At 41.6% G+C, this 19,866-nt stretch overlaps 1 protein-coding gene across 3 annotated transcripts in view; it reads left to right on the top strand.

Annotated features, from left to right (window-relative positions):
• Positions 1–19,866, top strand: part of LOC112250612 (ubiquitin carboxyl-terminal hydrolase 13) — a 60,536-nt gene that overhangs the window by 3,508 nt on the left and 37,162 nt on the right. For all 3 annotated transcript variants that reach the window (XM_024420906.2, XM_024420905.2, XM_024420904.2), the window contains exons 2-6: positions 5,079–5,204; positions 7,335–7,395; positions 9,838–9,959; positions 13,927–14,069; positions 19,604–19,788. In XM_024420906.2, coding sequence (XP_024276674.2) covers positions 5,079–5,204; positions 7,335–7,395; positions 9,838–9,959; positions 13,927–14,069; positions 19,604–19,788 — 637 coding nt within the window. The remainder of the gene's footprint in view (positions 1–5,078; positions 5,205–7,334; positions 7,396–9,837; positions 9,960–13,926; positions 14,070–19,603; positions 19,789–19,866) is intronic.

Here is a 19,866-nt window from a genome sequence, read left to right as displayed (position 1 = left end):
TGTGCATTGACCCCAAATGTTTTTACACCTTGATGAAACAACATCAATATAAGAAAATATCAGTACAAATTGAGAGAATTGCATTGTCCATGTACTGAGTATGCCCTGTACCTAATTTATTAATGGATTCCATCTGGCGAGTTACCATTAGAGACCCAAAGTAAGCACGCCTTAAGAACCCATTTTTGTTTTCTAGTGTGTTTGGGGTGATGCAAGGCAGGTTAGATGCTAGTGGCAGGGGCACAATGTTATTGGTTCTCCGCCCCCTGGGTATCTGATGTTCAGATTTTTGAACCACCTATTTGGAATTGACATTGTTATGGCAGTGGGGTCTTAAATTATTGACACTTAAATGATTGACACCCTTTATAAAGGTGAGCAAAAATAAAGGATACAACTACTGAGCTATATTATATACACAGAAAATGGGAAATGTTATACAAATACAATTTCTCAGAGAAAGATTTTGTTTAACAAGTTAAAAAAAAAATCTCAAAAAGTTAAGGGTCAAAATGATTGACACCTGTGTTTTCAGTACCTTCTTTTCTGCTCATTGTGTTCAGCTTTTGACACCAAATCCACCACTGGTGTGCATGGCCAAAGAGGTCTATTTTCATTTCATCCAACAAAGGTAAACGCCTGGAGTTTGCTAAACGGCATTGGCACTTGGCTTGGAACCGGTGCTTTGGTCAGATGACATGACAATAGAGCTCTTTGGCCACTAACACCAATAGTGGGTTTGGCATTGAAATGACAAGAACCCCATACCTACTGTAAAATATGGTGGATCTTTGATGTTATGGGGCAAGGGCATCATAAACTTTACCCAGTACCAGGATATTTTATCCAAAAACCTGGTTGTTTTTGCCAGGAGGCTGTAACTTGACCACAAGTGGATCTTCCAGCAAGGCAAAAACCCCAAGCACACATCAAAACCCACAAATAAATGGTTCATTGGCCAGTCTCCAGACTTGAAATCCATTGAAAACCTGTGGTTTAAATTGAAGAGGTTTCTTCCTAGGTTTTGGCCTTTCTAGGGAGTTTTTCCTAGCCACCGTGCTTCTACACCTGCATTGCCTGCTGTTTTTGGTTTTAGGCTGGGTTTCTGTACAGCACTTTGAGATATCAGCTGATGTAAGAAGGGCTATATAAATAAAGTTGATATGATTTGAAGAGAGCAGCCCATACGCACAGACTAAGGATATCAAGGATCTGGCTTAGTGCCGTTATCCTCGCAAGGTGAGGTTTTGAAAGGTATTGAAAAAAGGGGTGTCAATAACTTTGACCCCTACCTAATTGAAAAAACAATTTTATTGTTAAACCAAATCTATTTCTCTGAGCATTTAACCAGAAACCGTGGATAGATGGCGGCATTCGCACAAAACTGAAAGTGCGAACCGCCTCATTTAATCATGGAAAGAAGACCGGAAATATGTTTGAATACAAACAGTGTAGTTATTCCCTCTGCAAGGCAATGAAACAAGCGAAATGTCAGTATAGGGACAAAGTGGAGTCGCAATTCAACGGCGGCTCAGACACGAGACGTATGTGGCAGAGTCCACAGACAATCACGGACTACAAAAACAAAATCAGCCTCGTCACGGACACCGACATCTTGCTTCCAGACAAACTAAACACCTTTTTTACCCGCTTTGAGAACAACACCGTGCCACCGACACGGCCCACTACCAGGACTGTGGGCTCTCCTTCTCCGTGGCCGACATGAGTAAGACATTTAACGTGTTAACCCTCGCAAAGCTGCATCCCTAGCCGTGTTCTCAGAGCATGTTCAGACCAGCTGGCTGATGTTTCCGGATATGTTCAATCTCTCCCTATCCCAGTCTGCTGTCCTCACATGCTTCAAGATGGCCACCATTGTTCCTGTACCCAAGAAGTCAAAGGTAACTGAACTGAATGACTATCACCCACAGCACTCACTTCTGTCATGAAGTGCTTTGAGAGACTAGTCAAGGATCATATTACCTCCACCTTACCTGTTACCCTAGACCCATAGCAATTTGCATACTGCCCCAATAGGTCCACAGACGATGCAATTGCCATCACACTGCCCTATCCCATCTGGACAAGAGGAATACCAATGTAAGAATGCTGTTCATTAACCACAGCTCAGCATTCAACACCATAGTACACTCCAAGCTCATCATTGAGGCCCTGGGTCTCAACCCCGCCCTGTGCGATTGGGTCCTAGACTTCCTGAAGGGCCGCCCCCAGGTCATGAAGGTAGGAACATTTCCATTTTGATGATCCTCAACACTGGGGCCCCCTCCTGTACTCCCTATTCACCATGACTGCGTGGCCATGCACGCCTCCAACTCGATCATCAAGTTTGCCGACAACACAACAGTAGTAGGCCTGATCAGCAACGACGAGACAGCCTATGGGGAGGAGGTGAGGGCACTTGGTGTGTGGTGTCAGGAAAACTCCCTCTCACTCGACGTCAACAAAACAAAGGAGATGATCGTGGCCTTCAGGAAACAGCAGAGGGAGCATCACCCTATCCACATCAACGGGACAGCAGTGGACAAGGTGGAAAGTTAAGTTCCTCGGCGTACACATCACAGACAAACTGAAATTGTCCACCCACACAGACAGTTTGTTGAATGCGCAACAGCGCCTCTTCAACCTCAGGAGGATGAAGAAATTTGGCTTGTCACCTAAAACCCTCTCAAACTTTTACAGATGCGCAATTGAGAGCATCCTTTCATACTGTATCACCGCCTGGTACGGCAACTGCACCGCCCACAACCGCAGGGCTGTCCAGAGGGTGGTGCGGTCTGCACAGCGCATCACCGGGGGGGCAAACTGCCTGCCCTCCAGGACACCTACAGCAACCGATGTCACAGGAAGGCCAAAAATATCATCAAGGACAACAAATACCCGAGCCACTGTCTGTTCACTCCGCTACCATCCAGAAGGCGTGGTCAGTACAGGTGCATCAAAGCTGGGACTGAGAGACCGAAGCTATTTTTTCAATCTCAAGGCCATCAGACTGTTAAACAGCCATCACTAACACAGTGAGGCTGCTGCCTACATACAGTCTTGAAATCATTGGCCACTCTAACAAATGGATCACTAGTCACTTTATTAATGCCAATTTAATAATATTTACATGTTGTATTACTCATCCCATATGTATATACTGAATTTTATACATCTATTGCATCTCGCCTCTGCCGCTCAGTCATTGCTCATCCATATATTTATATGTATATATTCTTATTTCACCCCTTTTAGATTAGTGTGTATTAGGTAGTTGTTGTGGAACTAGAAGCACAAGCATTTCGCTACACTCGCAATAACATATGCTAACCATGTGTATGTGACCAATAAAAGGTTGATTTGATTAAGTGTAAAATAATATAAAAAATTTGAGCATACAGTGCATTCGGATAGTATTCAGACCCCTTGACTTTTTCCAGCTTTTTGTTACTTTAAATTAAATGTTTTATTTAATCCATCTACACACATTAAGCCATAATGACAAAGCCAAAATAGGTTATTAGCAATTTTATAAAAATTTAAAAAATACAATGTATTTACACTGTATATACATTAGCTCAGTATTTGAATAATTTATTTTATACAGTCATTTTTTTCTGATCTTTATCGAGGGTGTCAATAATGTCGGACCCCACTGTACATCTAAAGCATTTCAGATGCTCCTGACACGTGCTACCTCAAATGGGTGTGTATTCATTTGTATTTATTATGGCTCCCAATTAGTTCCTGCCAAGGCAGCAGCTACTCTTCCTGGGCTCCAGCAACATTAATAAGGCATTTCTATACTATTTCTAAAATTACATGACTGTCACGCCCTGACCTTAGTATTCTTTGTTTTCTTTATTATGTTGGTTAGGTCAGGGTGTGACATGGGTGATGTATCTCGGACCTGCCTGGTGTGTTCCTTGTTCTTCATGATGCTCTCTGCACTTTTAACAGACCTCTGAGACTATCACAGTGCAGGTGCATATATACGGAGACTTGATTACACACAGGTGGATTGTATTTATCAACATTAGTCATTTAGGTCAACATTGGATCATTCAGAGATCCTCACTGAACTTCTGGAGAGAGTTTGCTGCACTGAAAGTAAAGGGGCTGAATAATTTTGCACGCCCAATTTTTCAGTTTTTGATTTGTTAAAAAAGTTTGAAATATCCAATAAATGTCGTTCCACTTCATGATTGTGTCCCACTTGTTGTTGATTCTTCACAAAAAAATACAGTTTTATATCTTTATGTTTGAAACCTGAAATGTGGCAAAAGGTCGCAAAGTTCAGGGGGGCCGAATACTTTCGCAAGGCACTGTATGTGTTTTTGTTCCTGTCTAGGGGTTTTGTATGTCTATGGGTGTTTACTACTCTAGGTGTTATGTATGTCTATGGTTGCCTAGATTGGTTCTCAATTAGAGGCAGCTGTTTATCATTGTCTCTGATTGGGAACCATATTTAGGCAGCCATATTCCTTGGGTATTTCCTGGGTTATTGTCTATGGTTAGTTGCCTGTGTCTGCACTTGTTTATATATAGCGTCACGTTCGTTTTGTTTAGTGTTTCTTTGTTAATAAATAGAATAATGTATTCACATCACGCTGCGCCTTGGTCTCCTCCATTCAACGAATGTGACAATGACATTACATTTCATAACACTCAGGCCACTACACAACTACCACATTCCAACAATACAAAATCCATGTGTACGTGTGTAGAGTACGTGTCTTACTATGTGTCTCTTCACAGTCCCTGCTGTTCTATAAGGTGTATATTTATGGTTTTTAAAATCTGATTCTACTGCTTGCGTCAGTTACCTGATGTGGAAGAGTTCCATGTAGCCATAGCTCTATGTAGTACTGTACTCCTCCCATAATCTGTTCTTGACTTGGGGATTGTTAAGAGACCTTTTGGTGGCATGTCATGTGGGGTATGCATGGGGCTCCGAGCTGTGTGCTATTAGTTTAAAGTCAATCTCTACTCCACTTTGAGCCAACAATCTGTTGGCTGACAACACTAGACTGCGTGTGTTTTGCATGTTATTCACCACATGTTGTTTTTGTCCACAGGAGTCTGAGGGAGGTTTGTATGTGTGTATGAACACATTCCTGGGCTTTGGCAGAGAACATGTGGAGAGACATTACCGTAAAACCGGACAGAGCGTTTACATGCATCTCAAACGCCATGTCAAAGAGGTAAGGAGTGTGCTTAATTCTATATTGGTCTACACTTACAATGCAGTTTGTGTTCAGTTTTGGCAAAAAAAATATTGAATGAAAATATCTATTGAACTGATAAGAGGCTGGCTTGTAAGTTTTCTAGAGGATTTTAAAGAGACATTTACAAAAATGGCAACTTCGTCATCTCCAGCACCGCTCTAACATCAACGCATGTGAAAATGGCACGTTTTCAATGACATCATCCTTTGACATGAGGACACTTTTGACATGATCTGGTACTTTACTAACCGTTGGTTAAAATCTGACGTCATCTGGTGTGCCTCTTTTTGACGACAAAACATATAAACCCTCACATGTTGACGTCGTGGTGACCCTGGAGATTATGAACTTGACATTTTGTTTTAAACGGATACTTTTTTTGGTCCTATGTACATATTCATTTGGAAGTCCCTTATCTTCAGATCTGTTTAGGTTCAACCAATACAGTGGTCTGCTTCGTGCGCGTCTTCTGACGTGAATAATTGCACGGATAGGCACACTGTAACCTCACCATTGCTGGTGCGATTTCAGATTAGTCAGTGATGGATCATTGTATGTAAGCCTATCATAGTTCTGCATGCAAGTGTATTCCATCCCTCTTCCTTATTTTTGACCCTTTTGATCATGTTCTTCCCTCCATTGATTTTCATTGAGACTGTCACTCTGATAATCCTCATCGATTTAAACTGCCCCCTGAGAAATGCTATGTGGTAGTAATAAGTTAGAAATGCGTAGTTGGGGTGAGAGAAGGAAGCCTCAAGCCTGCACTCTACAATTCGTTATTGTTGTGATACTACAAACATATTGATCTACATCAGATCCTGATACAACCTTCAAAATAAAAAAAAATACGCAATGCTTATTTTATTTGCTAGCAACCCGCTCAAGGCCATCAGACTGTTAAACGGCCATCACTAACATGGAGTGGCTGCTGCCAACATACTGACTCAAATCTCTAGCCACTTTAATAATTAAAAATAGGATGCAATAAATATGTCACTTTAAACAATGGCACTTTATATAATGTTTACATACCCTACATTACTCATCTCATATTTATATACTGTACTCTATACCATCTGCTGCATCTTGCCTATGCCGCACGGCCATCGCTCGTCTATATATTTATATGTACATATTCTTATTCATTCCTTTACACTTGTGTGTGTGTAAAAGGTAGTTGTTGTGAAATTATTAGATTACTTGTTAGATATTACTGCACGGTCGGAACTAGAAGCACAAGCATTTTGCTACACTCACATTAACATCTGCTAACCATGTGTAAGTGACCAATACAATTTGATTTGATATATTCTGTATATATTACTATCACTTAAATGGTCACTTAATATCACTCACTTTTCTGTTTCCTGACAAATGGATATAGCCATGTAGTTCTTTCCTCCATCTTACAGCAACAGATCAACTAGGTCAGAATGCCGGTCTCTATTTAGAATCAGTAGGAGAAATTGGAGGTTCAGTTGTAAAGGACAACCTTAGCTGCTACCGTTTTCCTCTTGGTTCTAAATGACCCCAGATAAGCCCCCCTGCAAGTGATTCTATTTCCATGCCTGGGTCTGTCCAGAAACAGCTGGCCACATTCCGCCTTCTCCTGTGTCTGCTGCTTTCCTGTGTGGCCAGTTGGTCCCAGAGTGTGTCAGCATTCTTTCTGTCCGATGTGGCCGCCTCCCTGCCCTATTGCACAAATGATGGGCATCCACCTGAACCCGATTTGGATCAGAAGGACCCAGTCCGTTAACAATGAAACAATTGTAGCCTTAGCTAGCGACTTGAAATGTTGACAGTCTACTGACTACTCTATTGATTGTAAAAAAAAAGCACTTGGTTTCATATTGATTGATTTATCCACGTGTGGATTTCTATGGTTGATACTGTTATGATTGACAGTTTGTCAACCAACACTAGACTGTTGTATTAGTGTTGATAAACCAACATTACATTTACCAAAACAGTTTTGGTATTCTTATTTGTCATGAATCATTTTTTGAAAATGATGGGGATGATTCATGGCTTGCTTTGAGATATTAAGACCTATATCTTGATCCATGAATATAATTTCTACCTGTTGACTTGTGTTTCCAACAGAAAGCTACAGGTGCCGCAGGGGGTGCCATCTCCAGAAGAAGAAACGGAAAAGTATTCCTAGGTAAGCCTGATACTTGTTATGTCCTAAAAACGACTTGTCTATCATCATGGGGAGTTCCCCTTAAACTCAATCTCCTGATGGTTTATTTACAGTACAGTCACATTTCTTTCTCAGTAGTCTGTTTGTACCCAGTCGTTCCTGAAGAGTAGGACAAGACTCTACATTTCCCCTTTCTAATCGCAACCTGGTGGCGTTTCAAATATCAGTGTACTTAATTGAAAACGAGTTTGAGACGGAATACTCTTGAATCTTATAACAATAATAAGAAAGTATAATAATAAGAAAGTCAAGAAAGTCTTGATCTGCTGCAAGTATTGCAGTCGTTTTTGCGCACTGGCTGGGTGCAACTGTTCGGGGATATGTTATCGTATCATGCTGTTATTGTTTTCATTTGGTTATATGGCAGTAGCCCTACACTGGTCCCACACTATTTTGCCTAAAGGGACATCTTCCCATGTCCAAAGTCGAGGCCCGGGCCCCCAGTCCTTCACTGCAGCGCAACTCTAAATTTAGCTCATTTATTTGTATATGCAGTTAGTAACTGTTCTAAATCCAAAGTGCCACATGCCCGACCTGGCCTCCTCCCCTCCTGCAGGGGGGTTAGTTTACAGTGGGCTGCCCCTGCATGTCGCTCAGCCGTCCTCAGCTGCTGCACCCTGTCAACCCTACCAGCTGACACACTTATGCCACTGGCCACAATGACGTGGGCAAGGGAGGGCCAGGTGGTGCTGGCTCCTCCTGCCCTAGCTGACTGTCGTTTAAACATCAACGTTTGCTAGTTACCTCCCCTGTTTAACCACCCCACCAACATTCACTTACCCTCCATTCCCTTATCTCCCACTATCCACTGAAGCCGGATAACCAGCCACTTTACGCCTTTGCCTCTGTAGTTTACGTACGCTGAAGCGCTAGGCTCCAAGCGTCACGCTCCCATTATCGGACATGCTCGATTGTCGTCTTTCACTCTGCAGGCCTGACCCCATTTTGGAGCCTCGTGGATCCAAAGGTCCCTCTAGCCTGACGTGAACTGCATTCTCCCTCCCTGAAACAAAATTGTGCTTTGGCATTTCCATACCAGTCTGATGATCTAATCAGTCGACCATCAGCCCTCCCAGCCAAGTCATCATCTTGTTACTAGAGGAGTGGGGTTGAAAGGTAGACTAGGGTCTATGTATATGCAGTAACATTAACCTGACTACTTACATGACTGAACAATTCATCCATTATTTTACAGTTTCGGAAATCATAGGAACAGTGGGAGATAATAATTTATTTGACACAAAAGGTTCTGTCTGAGACGTCCCAAATTCTGTACATGTGAGGTTTTGATTGGCCAGTTATGCGCTGATGAGTATTCTCGGGTAAAAGTAGATTTATCCCAGATGAAAGTAGATTTAATTAAATTAAATCTACTTTAATCCGAGAATACTCATCAGCCCATAACTGGCCAATCAAAACCTCATATGTACAGTATTTGGGATGTCTCAGACAGAACCTTTTTGTTCCCCACAAGGTCGGGGACCTCCTATGTGTGACATTTTTTTTTATGGGCCTAATAATGAAGACGTCATTTAACTGTAAAAATGTATTACCTTTTGTGGGATGGCCACAACCAGGCATGTCTCCGTCTGATTGTCAAATAAATCACTTCAAAAATAAGGTGCTGTGCACCACGTTTGTCCACTCCAAAATAATAACCGATTCTAAAACGGTGCACTTTGTACCCGCCATTTGATGAACGGAAAGGGACGTCTATTCAAACACCAAAACGTGTAAGGACATTCAGCGATTTTATTCTACATCGATTGATCTGTCTGTGGGCGTCTCGGTCCCGGCCAGTCATCTCTGCCTTGGCAAATGTTTTGTGTTCACGTCGAACAGCACTGGCTTTTGGAGCGTATACCACAATGATGGTATAATAGCCTGCAGATGTCTTTCCATGTTTGTTTTAAATATTGTGATAGGCTCACATTTTACCGGTACGGCGTACCCGCTTACTTTCACCCCTGAGTATTCTATGACATTCTTGACATGATATTGTGACATTTTTAAACGAGGACTTTGCTTCATACTATTGTCAGTTGAACTCCACAGCTCTGCAGCTGTGACATCTAACCCTAGTCTGGGTTAGCATCACTTACTAGATGTATATCTTATTAATCCAGCTAACATGGAAGCTCAAATGTTCAAGAAATGCAAGTACACACCCCATTTTTGTATTGGATAACCCACATGTCAGTTACCCTCTAAGGCATTTCTGATATCATGTAATTTGTTAATCCCCTGAAACCCCTACCATATTCATATTTATTTATTCATATCATATTTATTTGATCCTATCATGTCACTTTTATCCTATCTAGCCAAGACACTTGCTTCGTGAAAGGCACCACTCACTGTTTTATGGTAACTGAATGTCAATGTCTGCTTCCTCTCTTGCAGATTTAGAACTAAACCGCGATTTTAACGGAGATGAGTACGATTGTGAAGACGAGGCCAAGCTCGTCATATTTCCAGACCACTTCGAGATCCCCTTACCAAATATTGAGGAGTTGCCTGCACTGGTCAGTGAGTGTGTGCCCGTGCCCTCTGTGTGCCATGCATTCTGAAGGAAAACGGTGGTTCACGCACCGTCCTTTGCCTTGCATATCATGTTTTCCGATGCCATGGGTATCCTGTGATTTTCTTTTCTTTGCATGCTGTGTTATTTTCTTCCCCACAAGGTCTTATGGTTGTGAAAGCCACTGTGTGCATGTACTGGTTATGACACCTACATAAGAGTGTCGACTCACATTTACAGTGCCTTGCGAAAGTATTCGGCCCCCTTGAACTTTGCGACCTTTTGCCACATTTCAGGCTTCAAACATAAAGATATAAAACTGTATTTTTTTGTGAAGAATCAACAACAAGTGGGACACAATCATGAAGTGGAACGACATTTATTGGATATTTCAAACTTTTTTAACAAATCAAAAACTGAAAAATTGGGCGTGCAAAATTATTCAGCCCCTTTACTTTCAGTGCAGGAAACTCTCTCCAGAAGTTCAGTGAGGATCTCTGAATGATCCAATGTTGACCTAAATGACTAATGATGATAAATACAATCCACCTGTGTGTAATCAAATCTCTGTATAAATGCACCTGCACGGTGATAGTCTCAGAGGTCCGTTAAAAGCGCAGAGAGCATCATGAAGAACAAGGAACACACCAGGCAGGTCCGAGATACTGTTGTGAAGAAGTTTAAAGCCGGATTTGGATACAAAAAGATTTCCCAAGCTTTAAACATTCCAAGGAGCACTGTGCAAGCGATAATATTGAAATGGAAGGAGTATCAGACCACTGCAAATCTACCAAGACCTGGCCGTCCCTCTAAACTTTCAGCTCATACAAGGAGAAGACTGATCAGAGATGCAGCCAAGAGGCCCATGATCACTCTGGATGAACTGCAGAGATCTACAGCTGAGGTGGGAGACTCTGTCCATAGGACAACAATCAGTCGTATATTGCACAAATCTGGCCTTTATGGAAGAGTGGCAAGAAGAAAGCCAGTTCTTAAAGATATCCATAAAAAGTGTTGTTTAAAGTTTGCCATAAGCCACCTGGGAGACACACCAAACATGTTGAAGAAGGTGCTCTGGTCAGATGAAACCAAAATTGAACTTTTTGGCAACAATGCAAAACGTTATGTTTGGCGTAAAAGCAACACAGCTCATCACCCTGAACACACCATCCCCACTGTCAAACATGGTGGTGGCAGCATCATGGTTTGGGCCTGCTTTTCTTCAGCAGGGACAGGGAAGATGGTTAAAATTGATGGGAAGATGGATGGAGCCAAATACAGGACCATTCTGGAAGAAAACCTGATGGAGTCTGCAAAAGACCTGAGACTGGGACGGAGATTTGTCTTCCAACAAGACAATGATCCAAAACATAAAGCAAAATCTACAATGGAATGGTTCAAAAATAAACATATCCAGGTGTTAGAATGGCCAAGTCAAAGTCCAGACCTGAATCCAATCGAGAATCTGTGGAAAGAACTGAAAACTGCTGTTCACAAATGCTCTCCATCCAACCTCACTGAGCTCGAGCTGTTTTGCAAGGAGGAATGGGAAAAAAGTTCAGTCTCTCGATGTGCAAAACTGATAGAGACATACCCCAAGCGACTTACAGCTGTAATCGCAGCAAAAGGTGGCGCTACAAAGTATTAACTTAAGGGGGCTGAATAATTTTGCACGCCCAATTTTTCAGTTTTGATTTGTTAAAAAAGTTTGAAATATCCAATAAATGTCGTTCCACTTCATGATTGTGTCCCACTTGTTGTTGATTCTTCACAAAAAAATACAGTTTTATATCTTTATGTTTGAAGCCTGAAATGTGGCAAAAGGTCGCAAAGTTCAAGGGGGCTGAATACTTTCGCAAGGCACTGTATTCAAATTCGTTTTTTTTCCCTGCCAAGAAGTTTCCTTTCGTTTGAAAGTTTTTTTTCTTAAATCCTTTGTTATAATCAATTCTTTAGTCATGTTTTTTTTTTCTTCATTTTAATAACTTTATGACCCTGTCATGAAGCATTATGACCATCCTGTGTCACTTTACTCGGACTAAGAAAATACACTTTATGACACTGTCGAAGCATTAAGCCTATTACGTACATTCCCTTACATCAGTCATCAGTCAAAAAGAGGGTGTCTTGTCCTGCTCTTGCATTCACCCCAGTCATCAACAACAGAGCATTGGGGTAGGCGCGCATATCTGACATCAATGTGTGCGCAATTACAATGCTAATTTAATATGGTCAATAATAAAAAAATAATTTAAAAAAGTATATGACAAAAACATACTGTTGACACAGGCTATGGTCTAATATAATGTTTTCAGTTTTGTGGGTTTTTACACTCATGTAGGGGTTATAACCTGCCATAAAATATGTCACAATAGGTCAAAATGTGTCAAGTGTTATGACCATATTATAACTTATGACAAGTTATATCAGTTGTTATTATACTCATAAAATCCAAATGTAATAAATGTCAGAGACCGCAATATAAATATACATATAATGTATATTAATTTACGCTGAGTATATCAAACATTCCTAATATTGTTGCACCCCCCACCCCTTTTCCCCTCAGAACTGCCTCAATTTGTCGGGGCATGGAAACTACAAGTTGTCGAAAGCGTTCCACAGGGATGCTGGCCCATGTGGACAATGCTTCCCACAGTTGTCTAGTTGGCTGGATGTCCTTTGGGTGGTGGACCATTCATTCTTGAGACACACGGGACACTGTTGAGCGTGGAAAACCCCAGCAATTTTGCAGTTCTTGACACAAACCGGTGTACCTGCCACCTACTACTATACCATGTTCAAAGGCACTTCAATCTTCTGTCTTGCCGATTCACCCTCTGAAAACCTCACTTACACAATCCATGTCGCTCGCAATTGTTTCAAGGCTTTAAAAAAATCCTTCTTTAACCAGTCTCCTCCCTTTCATCCCACAATGATTTTGAAGTGGATTTAACAAGTGGCATCTGTAAGGGATCACAGCTTTCACCTGGTCAGTCTGTCATGTTTTGTACACTCAGTGTGTATATGCAGTAATAGTGTGTAAAGACAGTATATGAATAGAAAAGGTGTGTATAGCAGTGGTTATTACAGTGGTACAATTGCAGAGGTGATTCCAGTGGTGCGAACCAGGGTTGGGTTCAATTCCAGTCAGTTCAGGAGGTACACTGAAATTTCAATTTTCTTCAATGCTTTTCAATTTGGATAATTTTGAATTGGTTTTACTTGAATGAATTAACTGGAAAATAAATTGACCCCAAACCTGGTATGTATATGATTTAACCTGTGTTGTGTTAACCATGTATATAGTATAATGGGCAGGACTTCCTAACAGTTGCTTAGATAGTAGTATTGGTACTGTAATAACAATTTAGTCTGTCCAATGTCTATCTACATTATAATATGGATTTTGATGTAATAACTTCAACGAATAATGTAATAACATGATTAATAAACGTCTTTACACATCTGATAATGTAATAGCCAATGGAAAATGTAATAAGTTATTACTCTATCTGGGGGAAACTATTAGATTATCATTCAACTGTTTTAATAACTTTTCTGGAGATTTACTACATTATCCATTTGTTACATTATATAAAAAAAACACTTATTACATGATTTAAAAGTGACAAAAAGTTTATTTGGCGTTGTTACGTTATCCCCTGTTACAGGCTTACTCCCCTACCAGTGATGGTGAAAGACAAATCAGCAAGACATTACCATGATCCTCTATATTATTAACAAGGTTTCAGGAACATATCCTCTCTCTTATCCTCACTGATCTAACTGGGATCCGGTTATATATCCTCCTGTATGCTCCACAGTCCTAGACCTGTGACTAGTCCTCGTCTTGTTATTTCAGTGATTCACGTCAGTGAGTCACAATCACATCACATTCACATCGCATGTCAGTGATTCACATCTCCCCAGTCAGATCTAATGCCTCCTGTGTGTCCCGTGACTCCCAGGTGACAATAGCCTGCGATGCCGTGCTCAACGCTGCGTCAGCCTACAAAAAACAGGAGCCCGACTCCTGGGACAAGGAGATCCAGGTTTCCAAACATGCCAGGAGTCTTCGACAGCAGGACAACGGCGTGAGGATCCCACCCAGGTAACGAATTGCCTACTGATTGGACTAACAACTGTCATGCAATAATGTAGATACGCCATTATGGTGGACGGTGGCTTCAGAACAACGTCCCCATCAGCCATCTGTAGAATATATATGTCTGGTGTAATTTTGTGTTTCTTGTGTTGCTGCTAGTTTGTGGGTCCTCTGGTGTTTCTGGTGTGATTTAGGGGGTCCTTCTGAGTTACTTAATAATGCAGGGAGTTCTCAAACTCTTTGGGTCTGTCTACCACTTTTGTGATAGCAAATTCATCAGGGACCCCTCCATAATCAGTACAACCGAAGTGATACATGAAATAGCATACAAGGAGTTTTACTATGACTATGGCAGTGCATGGCCGGATGAACCAAGTCTCTGTCCCTAGGAAGGAACATTTTTAAAGGCATTGGAGAGAGAATTTTGCGGTTTTCAAGTGAATTTCCTACAATTCTACGCTTTTTGTCATGTGGCAGAGAGCTGTTTGGTTGCAGCTTTAAAGCTAATATCCTGCAGTACTACACATTTTGCCATGAGGCATTGACAAAAAGTTGGTGTTTTTAAAGGCCCAGTGCAGTCAAAAACTTGATTTTCTGTGTTTTATATACATGGAGTTGTCTTGTCCTGACCCTAGTTCCTTTTTTATGTCTCTGTTTTAGTTTGGTCAGGGAGTGAGTTGGGGTGGGCATTCAATGTTTTTGTTCTATGCTTTGTATTTCTGCTTTTGGCCTGGTATGGTTCCCAATCAGAGGCAGCTGTCAATCGTTGTCTCTGTCAATCGTAGCCTGTGTTCCCACTATGAGGTGTGGGAAGTTGTTCTCTGTTTAGTGTATGTCACCTTACAGAACTGTTTTGTTTCTTCCATTCACTTTGTTATTTTGTTTTTGTGTGTTCAATCTAATAAATTAACATGGACACTTACCACACTGCATATTGGTCCGATCCTTCCTACTCCTCTTCAGACGAAGAAGAGATTCGTTACAGGAGTATACAAAAGATTATGAACACCTGCTCTTTCCATGACTAGGTGAATCCAGGTGAAAGCTATGTTCACTTGTTAAATCCATTTCAATAAGTTTATGTGAAGGGGAGGAGACAGGTTAAAGAAGGATTTTTAAGCCTTGAGGTAATTGAGACATGTACTGTCTGTGTGCCATTCTGAGAGTGAATGAGCAAGACAAAAAAAATCGAAGTGCCTTTCAATAGGGTACGGTAGGTAGTAGCTGCCAGGCGCATGGGTTTGAGTGTGTCAAGCACTGCAACGCTGCTGCATTTTTCACACTTAATAGTTTCCCGTGTGTATCAAGAAGGGTCCACCACCCAATGGACAACTCGCCAACTTGACACAACTGTGGGAAGCATTGGAGGCAACATGGGCCAACAGCATCCCTGTGAAACGCTTTCGACGCCTTGTAGAGTACATGCCCCGACGAGTTGAGGTGCAAAAGCGAGGGTCAAAAGCGAGGGGTGCAACTCAATATTGGGAAGGTGTTCCTAATGTTTGGTATTGTGTGGAAATATATACCACGTGAGGTTGGAATAATATTGTGAAAATGATAGTGCCCTTCAGCGTAAGAGCTGTTTGAAAAGACTGGCTGAAATTTCAGCCTGAATCGGTGACATCACCAGGCAGTAAGAGTTCCAAACCTCTGCCAATAATGGCTTGTTTTCAGTTTTCCCGTCGCCACTCAGACCACTCCCAGACACTCTAGACCAAAATGATTGCTTGAAGAATTTTAGTTTATTTTAGAATATTTTATAAAAAATATTCACAGTAAAGTTGTTACCCAGAAATGATTTTGTGTTTATACTGAACACAAATATAACTGGAACATGCAACAATTTCGACGAGTTAGTCAATTGAAATGAAATGAATTATTGATGCTAATCTATGGATTAAACATGACTAGGCAGGGGTAGGCCTGGGGGGGCATAGACCCACCCACTTAGGAGCCAAGCCCACCAACTCAGAATGCGCTTTTCCCCACAAAAGGGCTTTATTACAGACAAATACTTCTCAGTTTCATCAGCTCTACGGGTGGCTGGTCTCAGACAATCCCACAGGTGAAGCAGCTGCATGTGGACATCCTGGGCTGGCGTGGTTACACATGGTCTGCGGTTGTGAGGCCGGTTGGACGTACTGCCAAATTCTCTAAAACGACATTGGAGGCGGCTTATAGTAGAGAATTAAACATAAAATTATTTGGCAGCAGCTCTGGTGGACATTCCTGCAGTCAGCATACCAATTGCACGCTCCCTCAAAACATCAGACATCTGTGGCACTGCACATTTTTTGTGGCCTTTTATTCTCCCCAGCACAAGGTGCACCTGTGTAAAGACCATGCTGTTTAATCAGCTTCTTGATGTGCTGCACCTTATCAGGTGGATGAATTATCTTGACAAAGTATAAATGCTGAATAACAGGGATGTAAACAAATTTGTTGTAACGGCATTCTTCCTCCTCTTCTGAGGAGGAGTAGCGAGAAGGATCGGAGGACCAATGCGCAGCGTGGTAAGTGTCCATAATGTTTATTTTAAGACATAAACTGAACACTGAAATACAAAACAATAAACGTGAACATGAACGAAACCGAAACAGTACCGTGTGGCAACAAACACTCACACGGAAACAAACACCCACAACTCAAAAGTGAAACCCAGGCTACCTAAGTATGATTCTCAATCAGAGACAACTAATGACACCTGCCTCTGATTGAGAACCATATTAGGCTGAAAAACACACATAGACTGCCTACCCCAACTCACGCCCTGACCATACCAAATAAAGACAAAACAAAGGAAATAAAGGTCAGAACGTGACATTTGTGCACCAAATTTGAGAGAAATAAGCTTTTTGTGCCAATGGAACATTTCTGGGATCTTTTATTTCAGCTCATAAAACAGGGGACCAACACTTTACATTTTGCGTTCATATTTTTGTTAAGTACAGATAAAAAATGGCTGCGTTGGACCTTTTTAACAGCTTGAATTACAGTGCATTTACAGTGGGGCAAAAAAGTATTTAGTCAGCCACCAATTGAGCAAGTTGTCCCACTTAGAAAAAGATGAGAGGCCTGTAATTTTCATCATAGGTACGCTTCAACTATGACAGACAAAATGAGAAACAAAATCCAGAAAATCACATTGTAGGATTTTTAATGAATTTATTTGCAAATTATGGTGGAAAATAAGTATTTGGTCACCTACAAACAAGCAAGATTTCTGGCTCTCACAGACCTGTAACTTCTTCTTTAAGAGGCTCCTCTGTCCTCCACTCTTTACCTGTATTAATGGCACCTGTTTGAACTTGTTATCAGTATAAAAGACACCTGTCCACAACCTCAAACAGTCACACTCCAAACTCCACTATGGCCAAGACCAAAGAGCTGTCAAAGGACACCAGAAACAAAATTGTAGACCTGCACCAGGCTGGTAAGAATCTGCAATAGGTAAGCAGCTTGGTTTGAAGAAATCAACTGTGGGAGCAATTATTAGGAAATGAAAGACATACAAGACCACTGATAATCTCCCTTCGATCTGGGGCTCCACGCAAGATCTCACCCCGTGGGGTCAAAATTATCACAAGAACAGTGAGCAAAAACCCCAGAACCACACGGGGGGACCTAGTGAATGACCTGCAGAGAGCTGGGACCAAAGTAACAAAGCCTACCATCAGTAACACACTACGCCGCCAGGGATTCAAATCCTGCAGTGCCAGACGTGTCCCCCTGCTTAAGCCAGTACATGTCCAGGCCCGTCTGAAGTTTGCTAGAGAGCATTTGGATTATCCAGAAGAAGATTGGGAGAATGTCATATGGTCAGATGAAACCTAAATATAACTTTTTGGTAAAAACTCAACTTGTGTTTGGAGGACAAAGAATGCTGAGTTGCATCCAAAGAACACCATACCTACTGTGAAGCATGGGGGTGGAAACATCATGCTTTGGGGCTGTTTTTCTGCAAAGGGACCAGGACGACTGATCTGTGTAAAGGAAAGAATGAATTGGGCCATGTATCGTGAGATTTTGAGTGAAAACCTCCTTCCATCAGCAAGGGCATTGAAGATGAAACATGACTGGGTCTTTCAGCATGACAATGATCCCAAACACACCGCCCGGGCAACGAAGGAGTGGCTTCGTAAGAAGCATTTCAAGGTCCTGGAGTGGCCTAGCCAGTCTCCAGATCTCAACCCCATAGAAAACCATTGGAGAGAGTTGAAAGTCCGTGTTGCCCAGCAACAGCCCCAAAACATCACTGCTCTAGAGGAGATCTGCATGGAGGAATGGGCCAAAATACCAGCAAAAGTGTGTGAAAACCTTGAAACTTTTGTTATTGACCAAGTACTTGTTTTCCACCATAATTTGCAAATAAATTCATAAAAAATGCTACAATGTAATTTTCTGGATTTTTTTCCTCATTTTGTCTGTCATAGTTGAAGTGTACCTATGATGAAAATTACAGGCCTCTCTCATATTTTTAAGTGGGAGAACTTGCACAATTGGTGGCTGACTAAATTATTTTTTGCCCCACTGTATGTAAAAAAAAAATGGGGTGGGGAATACAGGAGGTATTGAGTTGAAAAATGTATAATTTGTGGAGTACTGTGGATACCAATATCCCTGTGAGCCTCCCAGGCCCATGTTTCCCAGGGTTAATGTAAATTAATATTACATTATATTGCACCCTCAACTTATTCCACGGATCCCAAAATGTTTTTATGCATTAAAACAATGAAATGTAATTTGTATTTTAAAAAACTATATATATATATTTTGAGGTCTGGACCCCTGCAGTACCTCCGCGAGCCCACTTTGAGAACAATTAACTTAATTTACTTGCGCGTCCCTCCGCTTTACTTGTGGGATTCTGCCCCCATATCAAGGAATCTCTCCTGGTTGAATATTCCTAAGGTCAGATCACATAGGCCTACATACGCAGAAAGAATATGCTCTCTTTCAGATGTATTATACTGGCATGCTTGTCATAGGTAGACTTCTCAGCAACTGGTCAATCAATTTCCGTTCATTAATTATGAACGGTAGCGGATTTAGATTGGTCCGAATGCGGCTGGGCCACTCTGTAGATGAGACAGAAGGTTACCACACTAAATATAACCCCAAGCGGACACCCATGTGCAGCTGCGTCAACTCTGTCACTCTTTGAGGTGCACAAAACATGATGGGACACACCAGAGCACTTAACTTGGCTGACCCATTTCTCAGCAGCTCTCCAATCAACAGGTGTTTTCTTAGGTGTCTGAAGCCAAGGTACTCTGTAACGTTACAGTGCCTTTTGCCTGACATACTCCTATTATATAGCATTATAAAGCACTAGTGTTAAGAAGTGCTTTATAATGACAAGCGTTAGAACATTGAAACGTTGAACATAATTCAGGTCAACAAATTAACCCAAATGAGAGGGAATGCTTTTCAGACATTCTTGCCATTTTGTCCTGCAAGGAAAAACGACACTGAAACAAATGTATAAGAGCAACATGTGATATGACTCAATGTTTCCCCCCTGTCCCCTCTCTTCTCAGTGGATGGAAATGTCAGAAGTGTGAGATGAAAGAGAACCTGTGGTTGAACCTGTCAGACGGAGCGGTGCTTTGTGGGAAGTGGTTCTTTGATGGTTCCGGAGGAAATGGCCACGCCTTGGACCACTTCAAGGACACTAACTTCCCCCTGGCAGTCAAGCTGGACAACCTCACTCCAGACATAGCAGGTCAATGACACATATTGGGGGAAAACAAAAAACTGGCCTGATTTCAGTGTTTTAATTCTTCCATTAGTATAAAGCAGA

Source organism: Oncorhynchus tshawytscha, linkage group LG05, assembly GCF_018296145.1.
Source record: "Oncorhynchus tshawytscha isolate Ot180627B linkage group LG05, Otsh_v2.0, whole genome shotgun sequence".
In the NCBI taxonomy this organism is placed as follows: Eukaryota; Metazoa; Chordata; class Actinopteri; order Salmoniformes; family Salmonidae; genus Oncorhynchus; species Oncorhynchus tshawytscha.
The sequence above is the reverse complement of the archived record's forward strand: the minus strand, read 5'-3'. Positions and strand labels throughout refer to the sequence as shown.